General features: G+C 35.6%; 1 protein-coding gene across 1 annotated transcript; it reads left to right on the top strand.

Moving 5' to 3' along the window:
- Window positions 1-2,678: 2,678 nt before the first annotated feature.
- Window positions 2,679-12,659, top strand: ubald1b (UBA-like domain containing 1b; the record flags this gene model as incomplete). The annotated part of the gene is given in 3 exon segments (NM_001020671.2): window positions 2,679-2,908; window positions 3,216-3,269; window positions 11,199-12,659. Coding segments are annotated over 3 exon segments (459 nt in total). The 5' UTR covers window positions 2,679-2,800.
- Window positions 12,660-20,496: the final 7,837 nt, after the last annotated feature.

The raw sequence follows: 20,496 nt of genomic DNA, 5'->3' as shown, positions 1-20,496 counted from the left end.
AGCTCGACCAATCAGAAGAGCCTGAGCTTTTGTCACTGCGACCGCGAGAATCCTTTCATTGTGGTCAAGAAGATGGTATATTTTATATTTAAAAAAATAATTAATTCTTTGGCTGCCATAACTTTTAAGAAACAAGGCAAGGACAAATATTATCTAATACATTTATTTATTTTTCCTGAAAAATTATTTTTGCAGAAATGTAACTTTCAAGATGCTAAACCCTATTTCCTCTTTAGTTTTCTGTTGTTTGTGTATTTTTCTACCTCAATACTCTTCTTACATCCTACAATTTCAAAGCCCTCAAAACTGTCTTGTTATGTCATTCTCATAATATTTTCCTAACTATATAACTTATACCTTTATACTTAATTGTTTTTGCCCCTGAAATTGTTTATCAGTTGTACACACTTTTTCATTTTGTTTTATGTGTATTCTTTATGAAAATCAATAAAAATATATATTATAGTAATACAAAAGATTTGAGACATTAAAAAATATATATCTATTAAATCCAAAATGGTGACCATAATGAGTAATAATTACAGTTAGCCTATTGCATACGATGCCCATATTCTGAAACGGAGGGTTTCTTGTAGGCTACTAAAATGAAATATGTGCATTATTATGTTTGACTGGTAAAACAATTATCTAAAAAGCACAATTAATATTAACATTAAATAGAAATCACACAAATATTCATTCATTTTCTGCTGCTTCTCCAGGGCCGGGTCACGGGGGCAGCAGTCAATCCAGCGTGTCCTGAGTCTTCCCCGAGGTGGGACATACCTGGAACACCTTCCTAAGCATCCAGGAGGCATCCAAAACAGATGCCCGAGCCACCTCAGCTGACTTCTCTCGATGTGGAGGAGCAGAGGCTCTACTCAGAGCTCCTCCTGGGTGTCAGAGCTTTTCACCCTATACGAGTGGCCCTGCCACCCTTCGAAGGAAATTCATTTTTAGCGCTTGTATTCGAGATCTTGTCCTTTCGGTCATGACCCAAAGCTCATGACCACAGGTGAGAGTAGGAACGTAGATTGACAGGTGGAGAGCATTGCTTTTCGCTCTGCTCCTTCTTTACCACAACGGACCGGTACATCGACCGCATTACTGCTGCCACTGCACCAATCAGCCTGTCAACAGAGATTACACAAATATATTTATTATATTTATAATGATGACAAACACTCGTGACAAAATTAAAACAAATATAAATGAGATTGAGTTGTATTTAGTATTTAAATTTTCAGAAATAAAGTGCTTATTTTACTTTTGCTACAATGACTAATACTTTAATAGTTGTTTTATGCGTGAGAGTGGATCTTAGGTTTATTATTTTTCACTTATTTTCAGCACATTTTAGGCCTTTTCTCAACAAATGTAATTGTCTGTATGTTTGATGTTTGTTGCCATGTTTTAGTGTACTAGTGCTGTTTTGAATATGAGGCAAATTAATCCTGGTTTATGTACAAAGATGTTTTTTTACATAGAAAATATATTAACTGCAAGTAAAGTGTTTACTAAAATATTTAAAATAACTTTAAAAGATCAAAAGCGTGAGTGAATTGTTCCATCGTCACTGAGACTATAACAACACACAACAACAATAATTGATCAACTAAATGTTATTGCATTTTGAATAAATATTTTAATGTCTAAATGTCCTTCTGACAAATAGATTAAACCTGTTATTTTGTGGGGAAAAAGTGTATTTACTGATAGTGTAAAATAAAAAAAAAATCCTAATGACAATGAATTAGTATTTTTAGAATGCATTATCATATGATGTGTCATCAAATGTTTCTGATTTCCTGTTGTGAAAAAATAAATAATTAAAATAAAATAAATTACCTTAAATAACAAAATAGTCAATAACAAAAATTAAATAGAAGATGACAAATGATGATGACTCTATATTAACTAGATACAGTGACGTGAGCTTGATGCACGGCGTGTTTGTGGGAATTTAACATTTTTATATTCATGCAAAACCACCATGTCTTTACACCAGGGGTGTCAAACTCAATTCCTGGAGGAAATTTAAGCCCTGCTTCAACACACAGGTAACAAAGGGTTGCAACTAAACTGTGCAGAGCTGCGGCACTTGAGAAACTGAGTTTGACATACACCATCTAGGCCAGGGGTTCCCAAACTTTTCAGACTGCGACCCTAAAATAACAATGCCAGTGACTCGCGACCTCCAATATCCTCAAGGGAGGTTATAAATATAGAAACCTTGCATGTACACCACACCTACTTCAATACACACCCACACCAATAGGTCCAAGTCTATTCTTCTTTTTTTAAATGTATGTGAGTGCTGTATAATGTGCCAGAAATTTTAACCCGGTGCCATAAAATAAATCTGCTCCATCTAATGCTATTGCTGCGTCTTTAATATAATGTTATCACCTCAAGAGTTGCAATCTAATCGAAAAAATTAAATAAAAATCAAAAGGCTGTAACTATTTTTTATTTTCAAAAGGGTAATGGATAAAATATGGTAATTCCAGTGGTTCAACAAAATTCATTAGATTTTTGGAAATCACCAAGCGACCCCCCTTCATTGTCCCCACTTTGGGAACCACTGATCTAGGCTCATATTTTTGCATAGTTGACTACAAATCCCAGAATTCCCTGCTGGTGTTTACTACGTTTGTCCAGCAGGGGCGCTCAGCAGGACCCTCCAACTCACAACAATTTTTGTTTCCAATCGACAAGTTGATGTGTTAGTGCGGCGTTTTTAAAAGACTGCAGATTAAAACCTTAACCTGACGACTTTGTATCGGTTTCTTGAGTAAATATGGACGAACTAAGACATCAAGTTATGATAAATCAGTTTGTTCTTACAGCAGGATGCGCGGCGGATCAAGCAAAGCAGTTTTTACAAGCTTCACACTGGCAGTTTGAGGTAACTTATGTTTGTTTGGTAGGACTCTTAACATGAAGAAGAATCTCATTTAATATAACGTTAATATAAATTTACACAAATCAATTAACTCTTTGTTTATTTGAAGCGTGTTATATTTTATAATCACGCAAAACAAACACTGCAACAGACAATCTAAACAAATATGACATTGAAATAATTCATTTATGAGGTAGAAAGTATTATGATAAGGCGAATTAAATAATATTATGTTAAATTCATTAAATTCGCGTACTTCCAAATGAGTATTTGTTGAATTACAAATAATCCATATTGTATTGTCTTACAGGCTGCCCTCAGTACATTTTTCCAAGAGGCTAATATTCCTTACAGCCATCAAATGGTGAGTATACTCTTGTTATTTTAGTCATTGTGTTTTGGCCCTTTTTTATATTTGTTATGATGACTTCCGCCATGTTGAAACCACGAGTCAGACATAAATAAACACAGGCTGGCGTGTTTCTAGCCAGAGCTTATTTATTTCGTTTGAAAAATTGCGACTTTGGTTGTTTAGCTCACCATGTCGCCCTTTGTTGGTTAATTAGATATGTTATTGTTTTAAGATGTTAAATTAATCTGGACTCATGGGAGTCGGGTTTTTGCAAACGTGTCCAAAGTTGTGGGGGAGGAGGGCGATTCCAGGAAACCGAGAGAACACGCGCTTGACACCGCGCTGTTTACACTACTGTAATAACAACAAGATCGCCTTCACTAAGGACGCATTGTTGTCTGTTCAAAGCCTTGCTAGTTTAAACTTCGGGTATTTTTTTATTAGTGTCGGGGTTTTTAAATTTGGATATCTAAACTTAAAGGAATTTGTCTCGATTACTCAGAAATAGTAGTACTACCGGTCACATGCAAAGCGAATGAAATTCAGTTAACCCTTAGCAAGCACCTCATGTACAGTTACACTCACAAACTGCTTACAGGTTTTACCATGTGAACGATAATATTGATAATACAACAATGTACACCCACATGGAGACTAATATTCGTGTGGATATTCCAGAAAGGGCTGTTTTATTCTGCTGGGACCTGGTCGCACCCCTATAAGCCCTGTCGTGGTGATGTCAACAGTCGAAACAAGGAGATTTTGGCAAGATATCTGCCAGTTTATTGTACATATCATAAATGATAGTTTTGAGCTTTGCTTTAAATATGTTTTATTTGTACTTATTACCCTTGAGAAGCAATGTGAAAACATTTATTTTCTTTCCAACTTAATAATTTTGCTAGCAAAGGATTTTATTCACAAATTCAAGGTTATGAACATCACCCCTCACCTTTCTCATTTTCAAATGGACATCAAGAATTAAATCAAGCCTCTCTCTACCTCTTCTAACAAAAAGGCAACTAAAACATTGAACGCATGTTCTTTTTTTGAGTTTTTTTCTGTAATTTGCATTGATAGTATTTATAATGTGAATGTGATTTCCTATATTTGGTTTGGAATACTTAGCAATTTATGTATTATTTAAATAATTAATTTATTCGTTCATTTATTTATTCTCTCTTTCGGTTGTACTCATTATTGATATGTTGTTTGGCATTATTGCCAGCTCTTGGCTCATCACAGTTGTTCTTCACATCTGTGTTATAAAAATAAAAAAAAACAGCAACAACAACACAGCTAGAGTTCTTCAGCCAACGCTAAACTTCCGGTGAAAAGTTTTTGTGACTATTTAAATTTTTTTAAAGTTTTTTTTGTTGTTGTTGTTTCTTTACCTTATTGACATCACAATGTAGGCGATGCAGTGGCGCAGTAGGTAGTGCTGTCGCCTCACAGCAAGAAGGTCGTTGGGTCGCTGGTTTGATCCTCGGCTCAGTTGGCGTTTCTGTGTGGAGTTTGCATGTTCTCCCTGCGTTTACTCTGGTTTCCTTCGGGTGCTCCGGTTTCCCCCACAGTCCAAAGACATGTGGTACAGGTGAATTGGGTAGGCTAAATTGTCCGTAGTGTATAAGTGTGTGTGAATGTTTCCCAGAGATGGCTTGCGGCTGGAAGGGAAGGTTGCGGCTGTAAAAACATGCTGGATAAGTTGGCGGTTCATTCCGCTGTGGCGACCCCGGATTAATAAAGAGACTAAGCTAACAAGAAAATGAATGAATGACATCATAATGTAATTAAAATACAATCAGTTAATTTAGTTTTTCAAGCATAAATCGAGATGACTGACCGTGTAACCGCTAGCACTGTCAGTACCTGCAGGCTAGACCAGAAACTCTATTCAAAATACTGAGGTAAAATAAATGTTCATATTTTAAAGACATGGCTGGGGAAAATGGAATTTAATGCAGTGCTTCTTGTCCGGTCTGAGACCCATTTCATGTCAATGATCTATTAGGCAGTGAAAAATGCTTATCTTTAAAGAAAACAGATCTTAAACGTGGCAAAAACCCTACTCAGTGTTTGTGCTGCAAAATTCCCCTTACTATAAAACACATTTTACTGGACGGTCCTGCTTTTAATATTCCAGAAGACTTTTCATGAAATGAACTCTTTTTAAGGACATTTTTAACAAAGTAAAACCAGAAAAGATTTTAGAATTTTTATCATGCATCAACACTAAAAATCTTATTTAATTGATTTATTCTTTTATTTGTTGATTTTATTAAATTGTATATTTATTGTTGAAAAGTTCCTGCCATGAAAATAGCCTTGGTTGCTGACATGGCATTAAATAAAAAAAATACAGTACATTACTTAAATGTGGCAATTTTGTAATGGAAAGACTGAAAATTAAAAGTCTCTGTGCATAACCCATTTAATTACGATTACAGCAATAATATGGTTTATATACGGTTTATATGCATCTGTTAGCTGATGTTCAATGTACATTGCCTAAATATTTAAGTACATCTAAGCCTAGAGTGCCCAAACTCGGTCCTGGAGGGCCGGTGTCCTGGAAAGTCTAGTTCCAACCCATAGATATATACACTAGATATCGCATAGGGACCCTGAGCATGCGTCAAGCGCCGCCACTTTGCTACAGTGCTCCCAGGACAAATGTCATTCAACCGCACTAGTCAAGACAATGTTATTACGTGAAGATGCGGGACTTTAGCGCTGTCTACAGGTGTAGAAACGAGCAAACAAAGAAATCAAAGCACAGAAGCAGAACATTTCATAGGTAAGATTAAGTTTTTTTCTGTTTTTGTATGTTTTGAACTTTCATTCACAAACGAATCGCTCTCTCCGTCAGTTTGAGAAGTGAAAGCAGGAGAGGAGCTGTGTTTCAGGACATGATTAGATCAAATTTAACAGGAGGGTGAATAGTACATTTCTGTACACACAAACACAAGCTTTTTGTCAGGAATGCCTGTGCGTCCACTGACCCATTAATAAAGAAAAGTGATGTAAAATTATAATTTTCGTAATTAGAAAAAAAAATTACATACTAACATCCAGGAAAACTCCTGATCATAGATATATGTGTATATCTCTGGCTTTGGATGGCCACAGTCCTCCACTGTACATTGGTCTCGCATTCATTTCAAAGTAGCGCTGTAGCAAGATGGCGGCGCTATTGACGCATACCGTCCAATAGACAACAATAGGCCAGGCGACATCGAGTGTATATATATATATGGTTCCAACCCCAATGAGGCACACCTGGGCTAGCTAATCAAGCTCTTATGCCGCAGTCACACTAGAGTTTGAGCTTGCAGAATTCTGTCGTACAGCACTGCAAAAAGGAGCGTGGTTAAACAAGACGATTAGACATTTAAAAAAGTGAGCGATCGGTCCATGTTTTATATTTCTGTCCAGAGGGGTCATGTTTTGATCATCGATTAGTCTCACGCAATCATGTGATCATGCGTCAGAGTTCACCAAACTTGAGCTTTGCAATGCAGCGACCTGCAAAACTTGGCGCACGAGCTTGCGTTTGCGGTATGACGAATTCGCGTGCATATGAATGGAAGTCTATGGGGAGAAAAGTGCAGTGTGATCGCAGCTTTAGGCTTTCTAGAAACATACTTTCTAAGGATATTTCTAGAGCTAAAATCTGCAGGACACCGGCCCTCCAGTACCAAGTTTACACAGCACTGATCTTAAGCAAAGGATATGACCAAACAGAAAATGAACAACATTCAAACCAGATTAGGATTGTTGTAAAATGAAGGTGAAAGGTAATGTTGTGCAATGCTAGTTCGTGTTTGCCTACAATATTTGGACGCCTGCCAGCACAAGGAGACAGCTGAATTATGAATGATATGCATGTCACTCAACACTAGTGTGTGTGTATTGTGTAAGCTCTACTTGGGATTCGCTTTTTACGTTTCGTATGCAGGTTACAGCTTCAACGTCCTACTGATGGTCGGATATCAACAGTAAAGATGTCCCTTTTTTGTTTTTGACCTGTTTGTGTGTTTTACTTGACCAGTGATATCCACCAGCTTTGTTGATCGAGTGAGTGAATGAAATGCTTTGGTAATTTAAATGTTGTTTACAAAATTGTTTTTGTTAGACTTAGCTTTTTTTGAATTACTTCTATAAGTATACACAGACTTTACCCATCATCTACACACAATCTCTAAATGCAAAAAGCAAACAAATCAAACTTAATTTAATAAGTTTTTATATTTATATCCGTTTTTAGAGTATACTTGTTAATATTTCTATATAAAACCCCTCTGCTCAGTCAACATGTGCTTTTTAGCAATAATGATCAACTAATTGTACAATATTTTATTAAATTTGATTAATTAAAAACTATTTATTCAGCAAGGATTCATTTTCTTGTTATAAAACAGTTGTTACATTCACTGAAAAGGCAAAGTCTTGTGTCAAAGGACAAAAGAGAAGATTCTTTTAATTGCAGTTTGTTTTGAACGACTTCACAAAAGACGTCATCGGTTGTTGTTTTCCTCTGATTATTATCTTCTTAAAGCTGGCCTCTGAAAGACTAAACGTTGTTATAGTAGCGTTTGTGTCAGGGCATCAGGCCTGCTCTTTATTCAGGAGAGGTGGACAATCAAACTTCTGTGTGTCCAAAGGTCCAGAGCCTTCAGCCACCACAACGTTTCCTCAATCCTTTCTTTCTGAAAATGACTCACTTTCAGGAATTCCATCAGTTTCCCCTTCTGTTGAAATAGCTGTGAAAATCAAACAGGTCTGGATTCATTAAAGGATTAGTTCATCCACAAAAAATGTACTTATCATTTCTTCAGAAGCGCACTTTGTGGGGAGTCAGCTGAAGAATTTAAAACGTATATGAGAAAGGGTTGAATTATAACTATGACTGACTGAGGTAAATTTCTCTTTACAAACGCAAACACATTTCTTTGGAGACTTCTCTGGCAAGTCCAGTGCAGTGCGGCCACAGTGAATTTCTTATCCTGGTGTATTGTTTTACACTACCTCAGGATAAGAGTATGTTTTATTTTATTTATTTATTTGTTTATTTGGCAGGGACATTAATTAGCATTTCTGCAAATGCACCAGAATTAGCTAAAAGGCTATTTTTCATCTGTTGTCCCTGAACAACCTTAAAAAAATAATACAAGAATTATACAATCAATGTAAAACTATATTATACTATACTATTATATTATATTATATTATATTATATTATAATGTATAACTATATTAACTGTATTATACAATCAATGTAAAACAATCAATGTAAAACAACCTAAAAAATACAAGAATTATACAATCAATGTAAAACTATATTATATTATATTATATTATAATGTATAACTATATTAACTGTATTATACAATCAATGTAAAACAATCAATGTAAAACAACCTAAAAAATACAAGAATTATACAATCAATGTAAAACTATATTATATTATATTATATTATAATGTATTACTATATTAACTATATTATACAATCAATGTAAAACAATCAATGTAAAACAACCTAAAAAATACAAGAATTATACAATCAATGTAAAACTATATTATATTATATTATATTATATTATAATGTATTACTATATTAACTATATTATACAATCAATGTAAAACAATCAATGTAAAACAACCTAAAAAAATACAAGAATTATACAATCAATGTAAAACTATATTATATTATATTATATTATATTATATTATATTATATTATATTATATTATATTATATTATATTATATTATAATGTATTACTATATTAACTATATTATACAATCAGTGTAAAACAATCAATGTAAAACAACCTAAAAAAACCAACACAAGAATTATACAATCAATCAAACATAGGTAAAAAGTACTAAAATTACCATGGTTATGTAGATGTTAATAAAAAAAGAATATTTACCAATTAAACTTAAACACTGACATTTTGTAATGGAGATAAAACTAGTTAAAACATATTTTAAAATGTTTTAGTTTTAAAACTTGTATGTTTTAGTTTTAAAATATTTAAGAATGAAAACGCAACAAAAACGCCAACACAAATGGGCAGCGTTTTAGAAAAGCAATCTCCTTCCATACTATACAGTCTAAACACATAATACATCACCATTCATGCTTACTGGGCATGCACATTTTTGCAGGCATCTGTACTTGCTATTTACATGTTGTGTTATGATCATATGGGAGGGGCTTGGTGAATCAGACAATGATACACAATAGTTCAAAAGACCAATCAGAGACTAATTGTAAATATATTTGCATCCATTTAAAAAAATAAATAAATAAATTGGATTTAATTTCAGATCACCAGTATTTACCAACAAATTGGTTCTTTAGTGTTTTCAAAATGCTCCATTTCCATAGGTCGAAGATGCCTGATTAGTGTGGATGCCAAGCATAACTGTAATAAAACGTATCTATTATAAAAAATAAATGAAATGTGTAAACGGTACCTGAGGGTACTTGCTCTCTTAAACACCATTGTGTTCACTTGCTCATAAGTAGTTCTATTTTTAATGACGTCCCTTAAAACTGGCAATGACTATACGTTTAAATAGACATCAGTAATCAAATTATTTAGCTTAATCAGAATAAGACAATAATATATTTAAGATGTTTACATGAGTTTTGCATGTTCCTTTCATGATCCCGTTTTACATGTTATAGCACATGATTCGATTATAGTTAGTGCATCACCAAGCCATCCACTTCCTCTGGAGTTTTATGTAATTTTGGGTGTTTCATTTTTAATTAGTCCAGTTTAACTGCAGTTCAGCACATTCACTTTCATTTAGGAACATTTCATGCATGCTCCATTATGACCTTAATCGGATTAAATAAATTAAAAATCGCTGTTTACGTGGTAGACCCTTAACCAGGGTATTGTCTTAATTGTATAAAAATCTGATTATTGGATGTTTATGTAAACGTACTCACTGATAAGAGCAGTTAAAAGTTAACTTTTAATGTCTATTTTTTTTTTACTTGGCACTGTGTTAAAAAAAAAATATTGCTTGTGTACTCTGGGACCGTAAAAAAAAATGGCAATGAAAAAAAAGGATCTGAATTCTGGGGTTGAACAAGGGTGAAGTCAGTTTAAATAGGTTATCAGTAGGCCCACAGCGAAATCTGCAAAATTCCACTTTTTTTTGTTTGTTTGTTTGTTTTTTTAGTCCATCGAGTCTGTTTATTTACATCTATAAATCAGTGTTTATTTTAATCTGAGTAACATTATTGAGTAATATGCAAATGTTGAAATGATTTATTTCCAATACAGTTTGTAAAGTGATATCATCTGTCTTTTTAGTAGTGTTTCTCAACCACGTTCCTGAAAGACCACAAGCTCTGCACATTTTCCATGTCTCCTTAACCAAATACACCTGATTCAGATCATTAGCAGAGACTGAATGACCTGTAATGAGTGTGACTGACAAAAGAGACATCAGTGCTGGTGGTCCTCCAGAAACCTGGTTGAGAAACACTGCTTTAGTAGATATATGAGAGACTAATAGGATTTGCATTGTAAACCTTAAATAAAAGTGTTTAAATGAATAAAATGAGTTTTTAGCTACTATACTCTCAAAACCATTTGCAAAAACCTGCAGATATTTTACTCTTTGCACAGAAAAACCAAAGTCTGCATGTTCAGGCCCTATTAGGAAAAAATGGCGAAGTAGATTGTAACTCTTTATCTTTTAAAATTTCTCTATTCAATCACAATAAGTAACCTCGCATTGTTGCTTTGGCACTTGTTAGCAACAATTTAAAGGTTTTTTTAAAAGCAGGCAGTGCAAAGTGTTAAAGCCTGAAATGAAATGAAATTGTTACCAAAACGTGGCCTACTTTAGCTGACTTCACCCTATCCTGTTAACTGTACTGGATCTAAACAAGCTCTCTCTTTGTTTCCAGATGTGCACTCCAGCCAACACGCCAGCAACACCTCCAAACTTTCCCGATGCCCTGGCCATGTTCTCTCGCCTAAAAGCCTCCGAAAGCTTCGGTAGCAGTAGCCCCATTACTTCAATGGCCGCATCGCCAGCTCCTCACCCCAACTGGGCCATGAGTCCTCCGCCAACCCCGGGCCTGCAGGGGCGATGGACTCCAGCTCAGTTCATGCCCCAGCCGCCCTCTCCAGCCTGGCCTTCAGCCGTGAGTCAGCAAGCCTCCGCTGAGCACATCAGTATTATGATGGAGGCCGAGAGATAGAGACTGCTTTAACTGGCCATCACACCTTACAGGAAGACGAGGACGGAGCTTCCTCTTGATGATATCAGCAGCTGTGGATGCAAAAGAGAGCAAGCGGATTGACTGTGGAACGGAGCGCATTCGCTCCATCTGTGGACATCTGGGAGTGTTTTCAAATGCTTTCTGTTGGCAATTACCAAAAACGTGGATCAGAGCGAGTAATTATGTAGCATATTCACGGATAACCTCAGACAAATAAATGTGTTACTGAATATTGTGTTTAATTTCAGCAGTTCTCATTTAATGGTGGATATTTAACCTACAGTGCATGCTTTAAAGTCTACATTCCTCAAAAGAGTTTCCACATCAATGCTATTGAAGAACCATTTTGGGATACACAAAGAATTTAGTGACCAATTCTTAAAAAAGCTACCTTAGTGTGCACATTAGTGTTGTCATGATATTGGATTTTGGTCCCAATCAGTACTGGAATTTTAAAAACATCCATTTTCCACTAACATTTGAGCACTATTGAGCATGTTCTTAAACAGCGCTGATTTGCCATTGTGTTCATGTGCTCAACAGAAATGACTGTGATTGGCCGTGAAGATCATCACTGAACTCATCGCTGTTTACTGAGTGTCATCACAGATACAGGGACATTAGAGTTTTAGAGGTGCGATTCGTCAGTGGATTACTCTTATGTCGGCTTAAAGACAAACCAGCTGATCGACGTGTTATTAAATGCTCCAGTGTTCCTGTATCAGTGGGTTACCCTAAGGCAGGGGTGTCAAACTCAATTCCTGGAGGGCCGAAGCCCTGCACAGTTTAGTTCCAACCCAGCTCCAACACACTTACCTGTAGGTTGCAAACAAGCCTGAAGGACTCGATTAGTTTGATCAGGTGTGTTTAATTAGGGTTGGAACTATACTGTGCAGAGCTGCGGCCTTTTTGGAACGGAGTTTGACACCTGTGCTCTAAGGAAACGGGTGAGTTTGATGAACTGATGACCTTCACAGCCAATCACAGTCATTTCTGTTGAGCACATCAACACAATTGGAAATCAGTGCTGTTTAAGAATGTGTTAAACAGCGCTCAAATGTTAGTGGGAAATGGACTCTATGTATTGATTTGTACCGAATTTCAGTATAGGGGGTTGTCACGATACTGGAATTCGATACCAATTTTGAAAACGTCCATTTCCTTCTAACAATAAATCGCTGTGGAGCACGTTATTAAGCAGCGCTGATTTGCCATTGTGTTCATGTGCTCAACAGAAATGACTGTGATTGGCCGTGAAGGTCACCAGTTTACTGAACTCACCGCTGTTTACTGAGTGTAATCACAGAGTCAAGGACACTTAGCTGTATGATAGCTAAGAGATAGATAGGGTTTGATAGCTGCGATTCATCAGTGGATTACTCTTATGTCAGTTTATAGGCAAACCAGCTGATCGATGTGACTTTAAAACACTCAAATGTCCCTGTATCTGTGGTTAAACTGAGTAAATGGGTGAGTTTGATGAACTGATGATCTACACGGCCAATCACAGTCATTTCTGTTGAGCACATCAACACAATTGCAAATCAGCGCTGATTAAGAACGAGCTCAACAGCGCTCAAATGTTGGTGGGAAATGTACTGAATGTATTGATTTGTTCCGGATTTCAGTATGGGGTTGTCACGATACTGGAATTCGATACCAGTCGGTACGGAAGTCTTAAAAATGTCCATTTCCTACAACCATTTAAGCGCTGTTGAGGACATTATTAGGCAGCGCTGATTTGCCATTGTGTTCAAGTGCTCTGTGATTGGCCGTGAAGGTCACCAGTTCACCGATCTCACCTCTGTTTACTGAGTGTAATCGCAGATACAGGGACACTTGTGGGTTTGATAGCTGTGATTCATCAGTGGATTACTCTTATGTCAGCTTATAGACAAACCAGCTGATCGACGTGACTTTAAAACACTCCAATGTCCCTGTATCTGTGGTTAAACTGAGTAAATGGGTGAGTTTGATGAACTGATGACCTTCACGGCCAATCACAGTCATTTCTGTTGAGCACATCAACACAATTGCAAATCAGCGCTGATTAAGAACGAGCTCAACAGCGCTCAAATGTTAGTGGGAAATGTACTGGATATATTGATTTGTACCGGATTTCAGTATGGGGTTGTCACGATACTGGAATTCGATACCAGTCGTTACTGAAGTCTTAAAAATGTCCATTTCCTGCGACCATTTAAGTGCTGTTGAGGACATTATTAAGCAGTGCTAATTTGCCATTGTGTTAACGTCTTCAACAGAAATGACTGGGATTGGCCATGAAGGTCACCAGTTCACCGAACTCACCGCTGTTTACTGAGTGTAATCACAGATATAGGGACACTGGAGCATTACAAAGACATGTTGGTTAGCTGGTTTGTCTATAAGCTGACATACGGGCGATCTGCTGATGAATCTCCCCTTTAAAACGCTTCAAATGGAAGTTTTTAAAACTTCAGTACTAATTAATATGGAATTCCAGTATCGTGACAAACCGAGTGCAGACTCTTTTAATAATCTAAAGAACAGTTTTGTACTACAAAGAGCATTTCGTTTTTTCTTAGAACCATTGATACTCACCGTCAAGCCGTTTCAAACTGGGATTATTTCATTTCTTTTGATTCCATTGACTGCTTAATGACCTAAATTAATATTCTTCTTATATATTTCAGGGAAGAGTGCACGTTTTATGGGTTTAGAGAGACATGAGAGTGAGCAAATGATTACAGCAAGTTCCTATTTGTGTGATCTGCCCTTTAACTGACATGTTTACTGTAGAAACTCAAGACTCTAGAATTATTGACTTCCTCACAACTCTGTGATAAACTACTATGGCATTTTGTGCAAAGAGAATGCTATAGGAAGCATTTCATACCCAGAACGTTCTGCTCAGCACTTACAGCACATTTGTCTGTTTTATCATGAATCTTTTTTTTTTTTCCTTTTTTTTAATTAATATATATAAAGCAGAAATATTTTCCTCCTGTGTCATCTCCCTGTAATGGTGTTCACACTGCCTCCACAATATTTGTGGGCTATATGTGATGGTTATCACTTCCTGTTTGTTGTTTTTGAATAAATATTGTATATATTGCAAAACGCCTGCTCGTGCTGCTTATGTCTATGCTAACTAACCAACTAGTGTTTAGCTTGAAGTGTAGTCTGGCCCACTGTGTGTATACCTGAACTTTGTATTGTGTTATACCATAGTAAATGATTAGACAGAGACCCAGAGGTGAGTTTAATTTAGCAAAAGGCTAATAAGTGTCATTAATTGACCATAACTGCAGTCATTTATAGTTCATGTTTTATTTATTATTAATGAATTGTTTTTAGGATTGCATAACATTGTTATATGTAAAGTGTGTGTGCACTTTAATGTTCCCCGGTTTAAAACAGAATATGTAATAGCAAACAAAATGTCAAAGAAAATCACACATATGGAAAACTTTCAGGAATAAGTGGTTTAGAGATATAGGAAAAGAAAAACATATTATCTAAAAATTCTTGAAAAATTCATCAGTCATTTTTGGGGGGAGTCTCCTCATCCACCATGGGCAGCATCGACCAGGATGATGTGATAGCAGCCATAGACTGCACACCAGACCACAATAATATCCAGCTGCAGGCCTGCAGAACAACACACGTTTTAGGCACACACAATCTAGGCAAGCCATATATGGTCACGACGGATGTTAATGTTATTAACGTCTTTTTGAACATCTTCATCGATATATTTTGATATATATGATAAATAAATATTGTACACAATAAACAATAGTGTTTACTTTATTTTACAAATATTGCGATTGAGACGGCTGAATAGGGAGCATTGTTTCCGATCGCCATTCAATATAATAGACTGACCAAGTTTTTAATTAGTCATTATAGCTGATCAGTCATTATTATCTGACAATAATATGGCAGATACTCGTTTGCTGACCTTGCTGAACGATCTAATTTGGATTAATTTATATAATTGATTATTTATGATGAAGGAAATAATAAAAAGTTAATATAGGCAATAATACATTATATGTAATAAAAATCTTTTTACATGTAACAAATGTATAACACTACATTAATATTTTACTCAAGCTATTTAATAGTGTTTATTAGCTTAATTTTCTAATAACCTTTTAATGATTTCCCACATTTAATACTGTAGTAATTTATAGTAAGCAATACATTGTTTTTAAACCAAAATTTAGCATACATACATACTGATTATAATTATAAGTTTATATATAAACTACTATCTTTTACTAAACTGTCACAGCTGTTACATATATATATGTAAGTTTAGTAAAAGATAGTAGTTTATATATATATATATATATATATATATATATATATATATATATATATATATATATATATATATATAATTATAATCAGTTAAGATAATCAGTTTATAACTATATATATTGTTTAAATGATTAACTATAGTAGGCTAATTTTTTTTTAAAGTAACATATTATTGTTTGCTTTTTATATTTGACAACAAAGTGATTTTAACCAAGTATGATCATATTAAGAGCTTGAATTAGTTTATTACACTTAATCCAACAATTAGACGGTCTATAATGTTTTCTTTGTGTATGTGGACACGTGAATAAAGTCATGCGTGTCTTTAACCAATTATTTTTATTTACATAATTTGAGTTCAGAAATTGCAGAGATGTTAAAATGATCGTTACGACATAATAATAATAGTAATGACTGAAATGGGAAACCATACTTATGAAATTCAATAGGTGGCGATAATGCTAAAGAGTTAGTTACCATGTATGGTTTGCCTAAATCGTGTGTCCTAGATTGTGTGTGCCTAAAACGTGTGTGGTTCTGTGGGCCTGCAGCTGGATATATCTCCACCATGAGAAAACCGAGTGACCTCTACTTAAACCCCAACTCTTTTTTTGAAGGACTTTCTGGGATTTTTAACAACCTCAGGTTGTCAGTTTAACATCTCTTCCGAAAGACGACGCCCCTTCACTATACTGGGGTGTTAGGACTTCCAGACAGCAGATTGAGCGTCCCCTGCTGGCCTCACTAACACAACTTCTGGCAGCAACCTAGCTTTCCCATGTGGTCTCCCACGTCCAGTGTCTGACCAGGTGCAGCCCTGCTTAGCTTTAGTGGGCGACCATGTGAGAGTAGCAGAGAGCTAGTGAAGAAGATTTTATTCTCTCTGTGTGAAGTATTTTCTAAGTGTAAAGCAGTTCATTTTCTCTTCTCAAAATGTATGGAGTGTTTGCAGCAAACATGCCAGCGTGTGTTAAAAATACAGTGATGTGTCTGTGTAAGATGAGTATGTCTGCACAGGAGCAACACTAGGAGAAGGCTATGATGCTAAAGAATGATTGTGTAGAATAACTGAATATGTAAAGCACTGATTATACATGTTAAATACTTGTATGAAGCTATATGTGTCAGAAGTTAGAATGAGTAACATTATAAAGTTATTATCCTATCATGACAATGTATGTAAACACTTAGTTCCTTTGCATAAGTTGCATCTATACTTTGCCGACATAGACCTGTAACATCTCTGTTGACATGAGCTAGTGGGCTGAGAGCCAAGAATAACAGGACCCCTTAGACTAGAAAACCTATTCAAAAATGGTCAAGAGTTAAAAAGAGACACCTAGGGGTGTGTCAAATAACCTGTATAAAGATTTTGGAAACACACAGAAACTAGAAGGAGCAGGAGAGACTTTGGAAAGAGAGAACCAGATATAGGAATTGTCCAGGAGAGACTTCAGAATGCTCTGGGCTCTGCTCTGCTCTTTCTCGGCTATTTTCTTTAAAAGTCTATTTTCTGATATTCAAAACCTCCAGTCTGATAATTTCTAATTGATAAGAAGTCGAATTACGACGGTTCATTTTAATATGAATGTCATCATTGAATATTAATAATAATAATAGTAATAGTGTGATTGAGCAGGCTATGATTTGAATGTCAGTTTTAATTTAAGTCCAGTTATGTAGCTGTTGCTTTATACACTGCTTTTCTTACTTACATTTCAAGAGTTCACACTTAGCTGATGATTAATAACAAAGCATGTCTGGCATGCTGTCCCTGGAGAGAGCCCTGAGTTAAGAATATCCTTGGCAGGATCTTCTGAGCTCATATCCCCGGGCTGCCTCCCATTTGAAGGGCAACAGGGGATTTTGAGCTGGGGTAATACTCGAGAACTCTCCTGCTTGTGAATGTGTAAGGAATGGCTAAGAGATTTAGTCGGCTGAGAGTTGCATTAAGATGCTACTTTGGATTAGTCAGTTTTCTTATATGGCTTATGGATGATAGGAGGAAACCGAAGAACCCGGGGAAACCCCACGTGAGCAAGGGGAGAACTTGCCATCTCCGCACAAAAATGCCAACTGGTGCGGTAAGGGCTTGAACCAGTGGCGTTTTTGCTGTCAGGCGACAGCGCTAACCACTGGGCTACCGTGCCGCCCTATCAGGAGAGGGGGTGGAAGGGGAGATTCTTCAAGATGAAGATGACTGAAGTGAAAAAGTGGTTGTTTATAGTGAGTTAGTATTCATTTGAAATGTGAAGCTGATGCAGGACCAGCCGTGATCAGTCATAAGCACAAGATCCTCTCAAAATTGTTTTATAAATAAACTGCACGTATTGTCTTGTTTAAATTTCTTTTTGTTTAAGTGTTTGTACTAAACAAAAAAGTGTTTGTACTAAACAAAAATTTTTTTTGTTTAAGTGTTTCTTAAAACAATCTGATAGTGGGGTAAGCAGAATAATCTAGTTTTTTTTTAACATAAGATTGTTTTGTTTATCTCACTGGCAGATAATTTAAAAAAAAAAAAATCCGAGTTAGAAAACCCCCCTTTTTTGCAGTGTACCTTTGTGAATCTAAAGCTGACCATTCAAGACTAAACGGAAGAGTCTTCCTCTGCAGCTCACATAAACACAACTGTGAGGAATTACAAGTGAAGCATCTTAAGTGAGGGCAGCTGCTTCATCTCAACAGCAGCAGCAGCAGCAGCAGCGAGTGAAGAGTCTGCTATTTCTGGCACCACTTTCTGTGGTGTGTGTGGGTGCGTGCGTGTGTGTTATTTATGTAATATTTCTCTTTATTTAGTGCAACATATGTTGATGTAAACATGTAATATAGCTACACTGTAAAAAAAAAAAAAAAAACTCAATGCCTTAAATTGTTCTGAACTTGCATTAGTCAAACTGACCAAAAAAAATTGTAAGTTAAACCTTATATAACTAAAAAAAAAAAGAAAACTTGAAAAATGTGAACGCTGATTAACTCATTAAAATAAGTTTGAGTAACAAAAACATTTATTGTCATGACTTTTTAGTCATATGATGTTCTACAGTGTATTTACCCTGGCAGGGACAAACCATATCCACAACCATATTGTGAAAATTATACACAGACTTCAGCACTTCTGGAAAGGACATAATTGCAGGTAAACTATGTTTATATACTGTCCACCCTTTACACGACTCCTCAAATTTTCAGATTTTAACTGTTTTTTATTTATTTTTAATTTATTTATTTGACATGGACATCACCATTCCACTGGACAACCAAATGCATGTGTTTGAGTGTTTTAGCAAACTTGCTAATTCTTAACACCTGTCCACAGAAGGCTTGACAAAATGGAAATATAATAAATACATATACAACATTATAATTCTTTACATAAAATTACTAAAGGCAAAAGCATGATCCGACAAACTAACAGTAGACTATTTGTGCAAACACTGCTATTTTGTTTTAAACCACTTTTTAAGAACACTACTGCAATATTTACAATACTTTCTGATTTTAGGCTGACAGGTAAATCATTGCACAGTTTGTTACTGTAACAGTTACTGTAAATAGGCTAAATCGAATGACGAACTTAAAAAGACAGTAAAGTGTATTTTGAGGATGCGCTGTGATCCTTACATAGATTAACTTTAATGATGTGATATGTCGTAGGACTGTAGCTGCTGCCTGAAAATATATTTTGTTTATAGTGCATGTCTTCTGAAATATACAGTTGAAATCAGAATTATTAGCCCCCCTGTTTATTTTTTCCCCAAGTTCTGTTTAAAGGAGAGAAGATTTCAACACATTTCTAAACATAATAGTTTTAATAACTGATTTATTTTATCTTTGCCATGATGACAGTAAATAATATTTTCAAGACACTTCTATACAGCTTAAAGTGACATTTAAAGGCTTAACTAGGTTAATTAGGTTAACTAGGTAGGTTAGGGTAATTAGGCAAGTTATTGTATAATGATGGTTTGTTCTGTAGACTATCAAGAAAAAAATATAGCTTAAAAGGGCTAATAAAATTGACCTTAAAATGTTTTTAAAAATTAAAAACTACTTTTATTCTTATCAGACATACTGTCAAAATATATTTGCTCTGTTAAACATCATTTGGGAAATATTTAAAAAAAGGAAAAAAAGGGGAGCTAAAAATTCTGACTTCAACTGTATATATATGTGTATATATATATATATACACATACATAAACACACACACAAACACACGCACACACATACATACATTTCAGAGTTCATCAAGATTCTTTGGGTTCATCTTCAATGTCTCCTCCTTCATCTTACTCCCAGACATGCTCAATAATGTTCATGTCTGGTGACTGGGCTGGCCATTCCTGGAGCACCTTGACCTTCTTTGCTTTCAGGAGCTTTGATGTGGAGGCTGAAGTATGAAAAGAAGCGCTATCCTGCTGAAGAATTTGCTCTTTCCTGTGGTTTGTAATGTAATGGGCAGCACAAATGTTTTGATACCTTATGCTGTTGATGTTGCCATCCACTCTGCAGATCTCTCGCACCCCCCATACTGAATGTAACCCCAAGCCATGATTTTTCCTTCACCAATCCTGACTGATTTTTGTGAGAATCTTGAGTCTGTGCGGGTTCTAGTAAGTCTTCTGGAGTATTTGTGATGATTGGGATGCAGTTCAACAGATGATTCATC

The sequence above is a fragment of the Danio rerio genome, chromosome 3 (genome assembly GCF_052040795.2).
Source record: "Danio rerio strain M-AB ecotype USA chromosome 3, GRCz13ab, whole genome shotgun sequence".
In the NCBI taxonomy this organism is placed as follows: Eukaryota; Metazoa; Chordata; class Actinopteri; order Cypriniformes; family Danionidae; genus Danio; species Danio rerio.
This window is presented reverse-complemented; position numbering and strand designations above follow the sequence as displayed.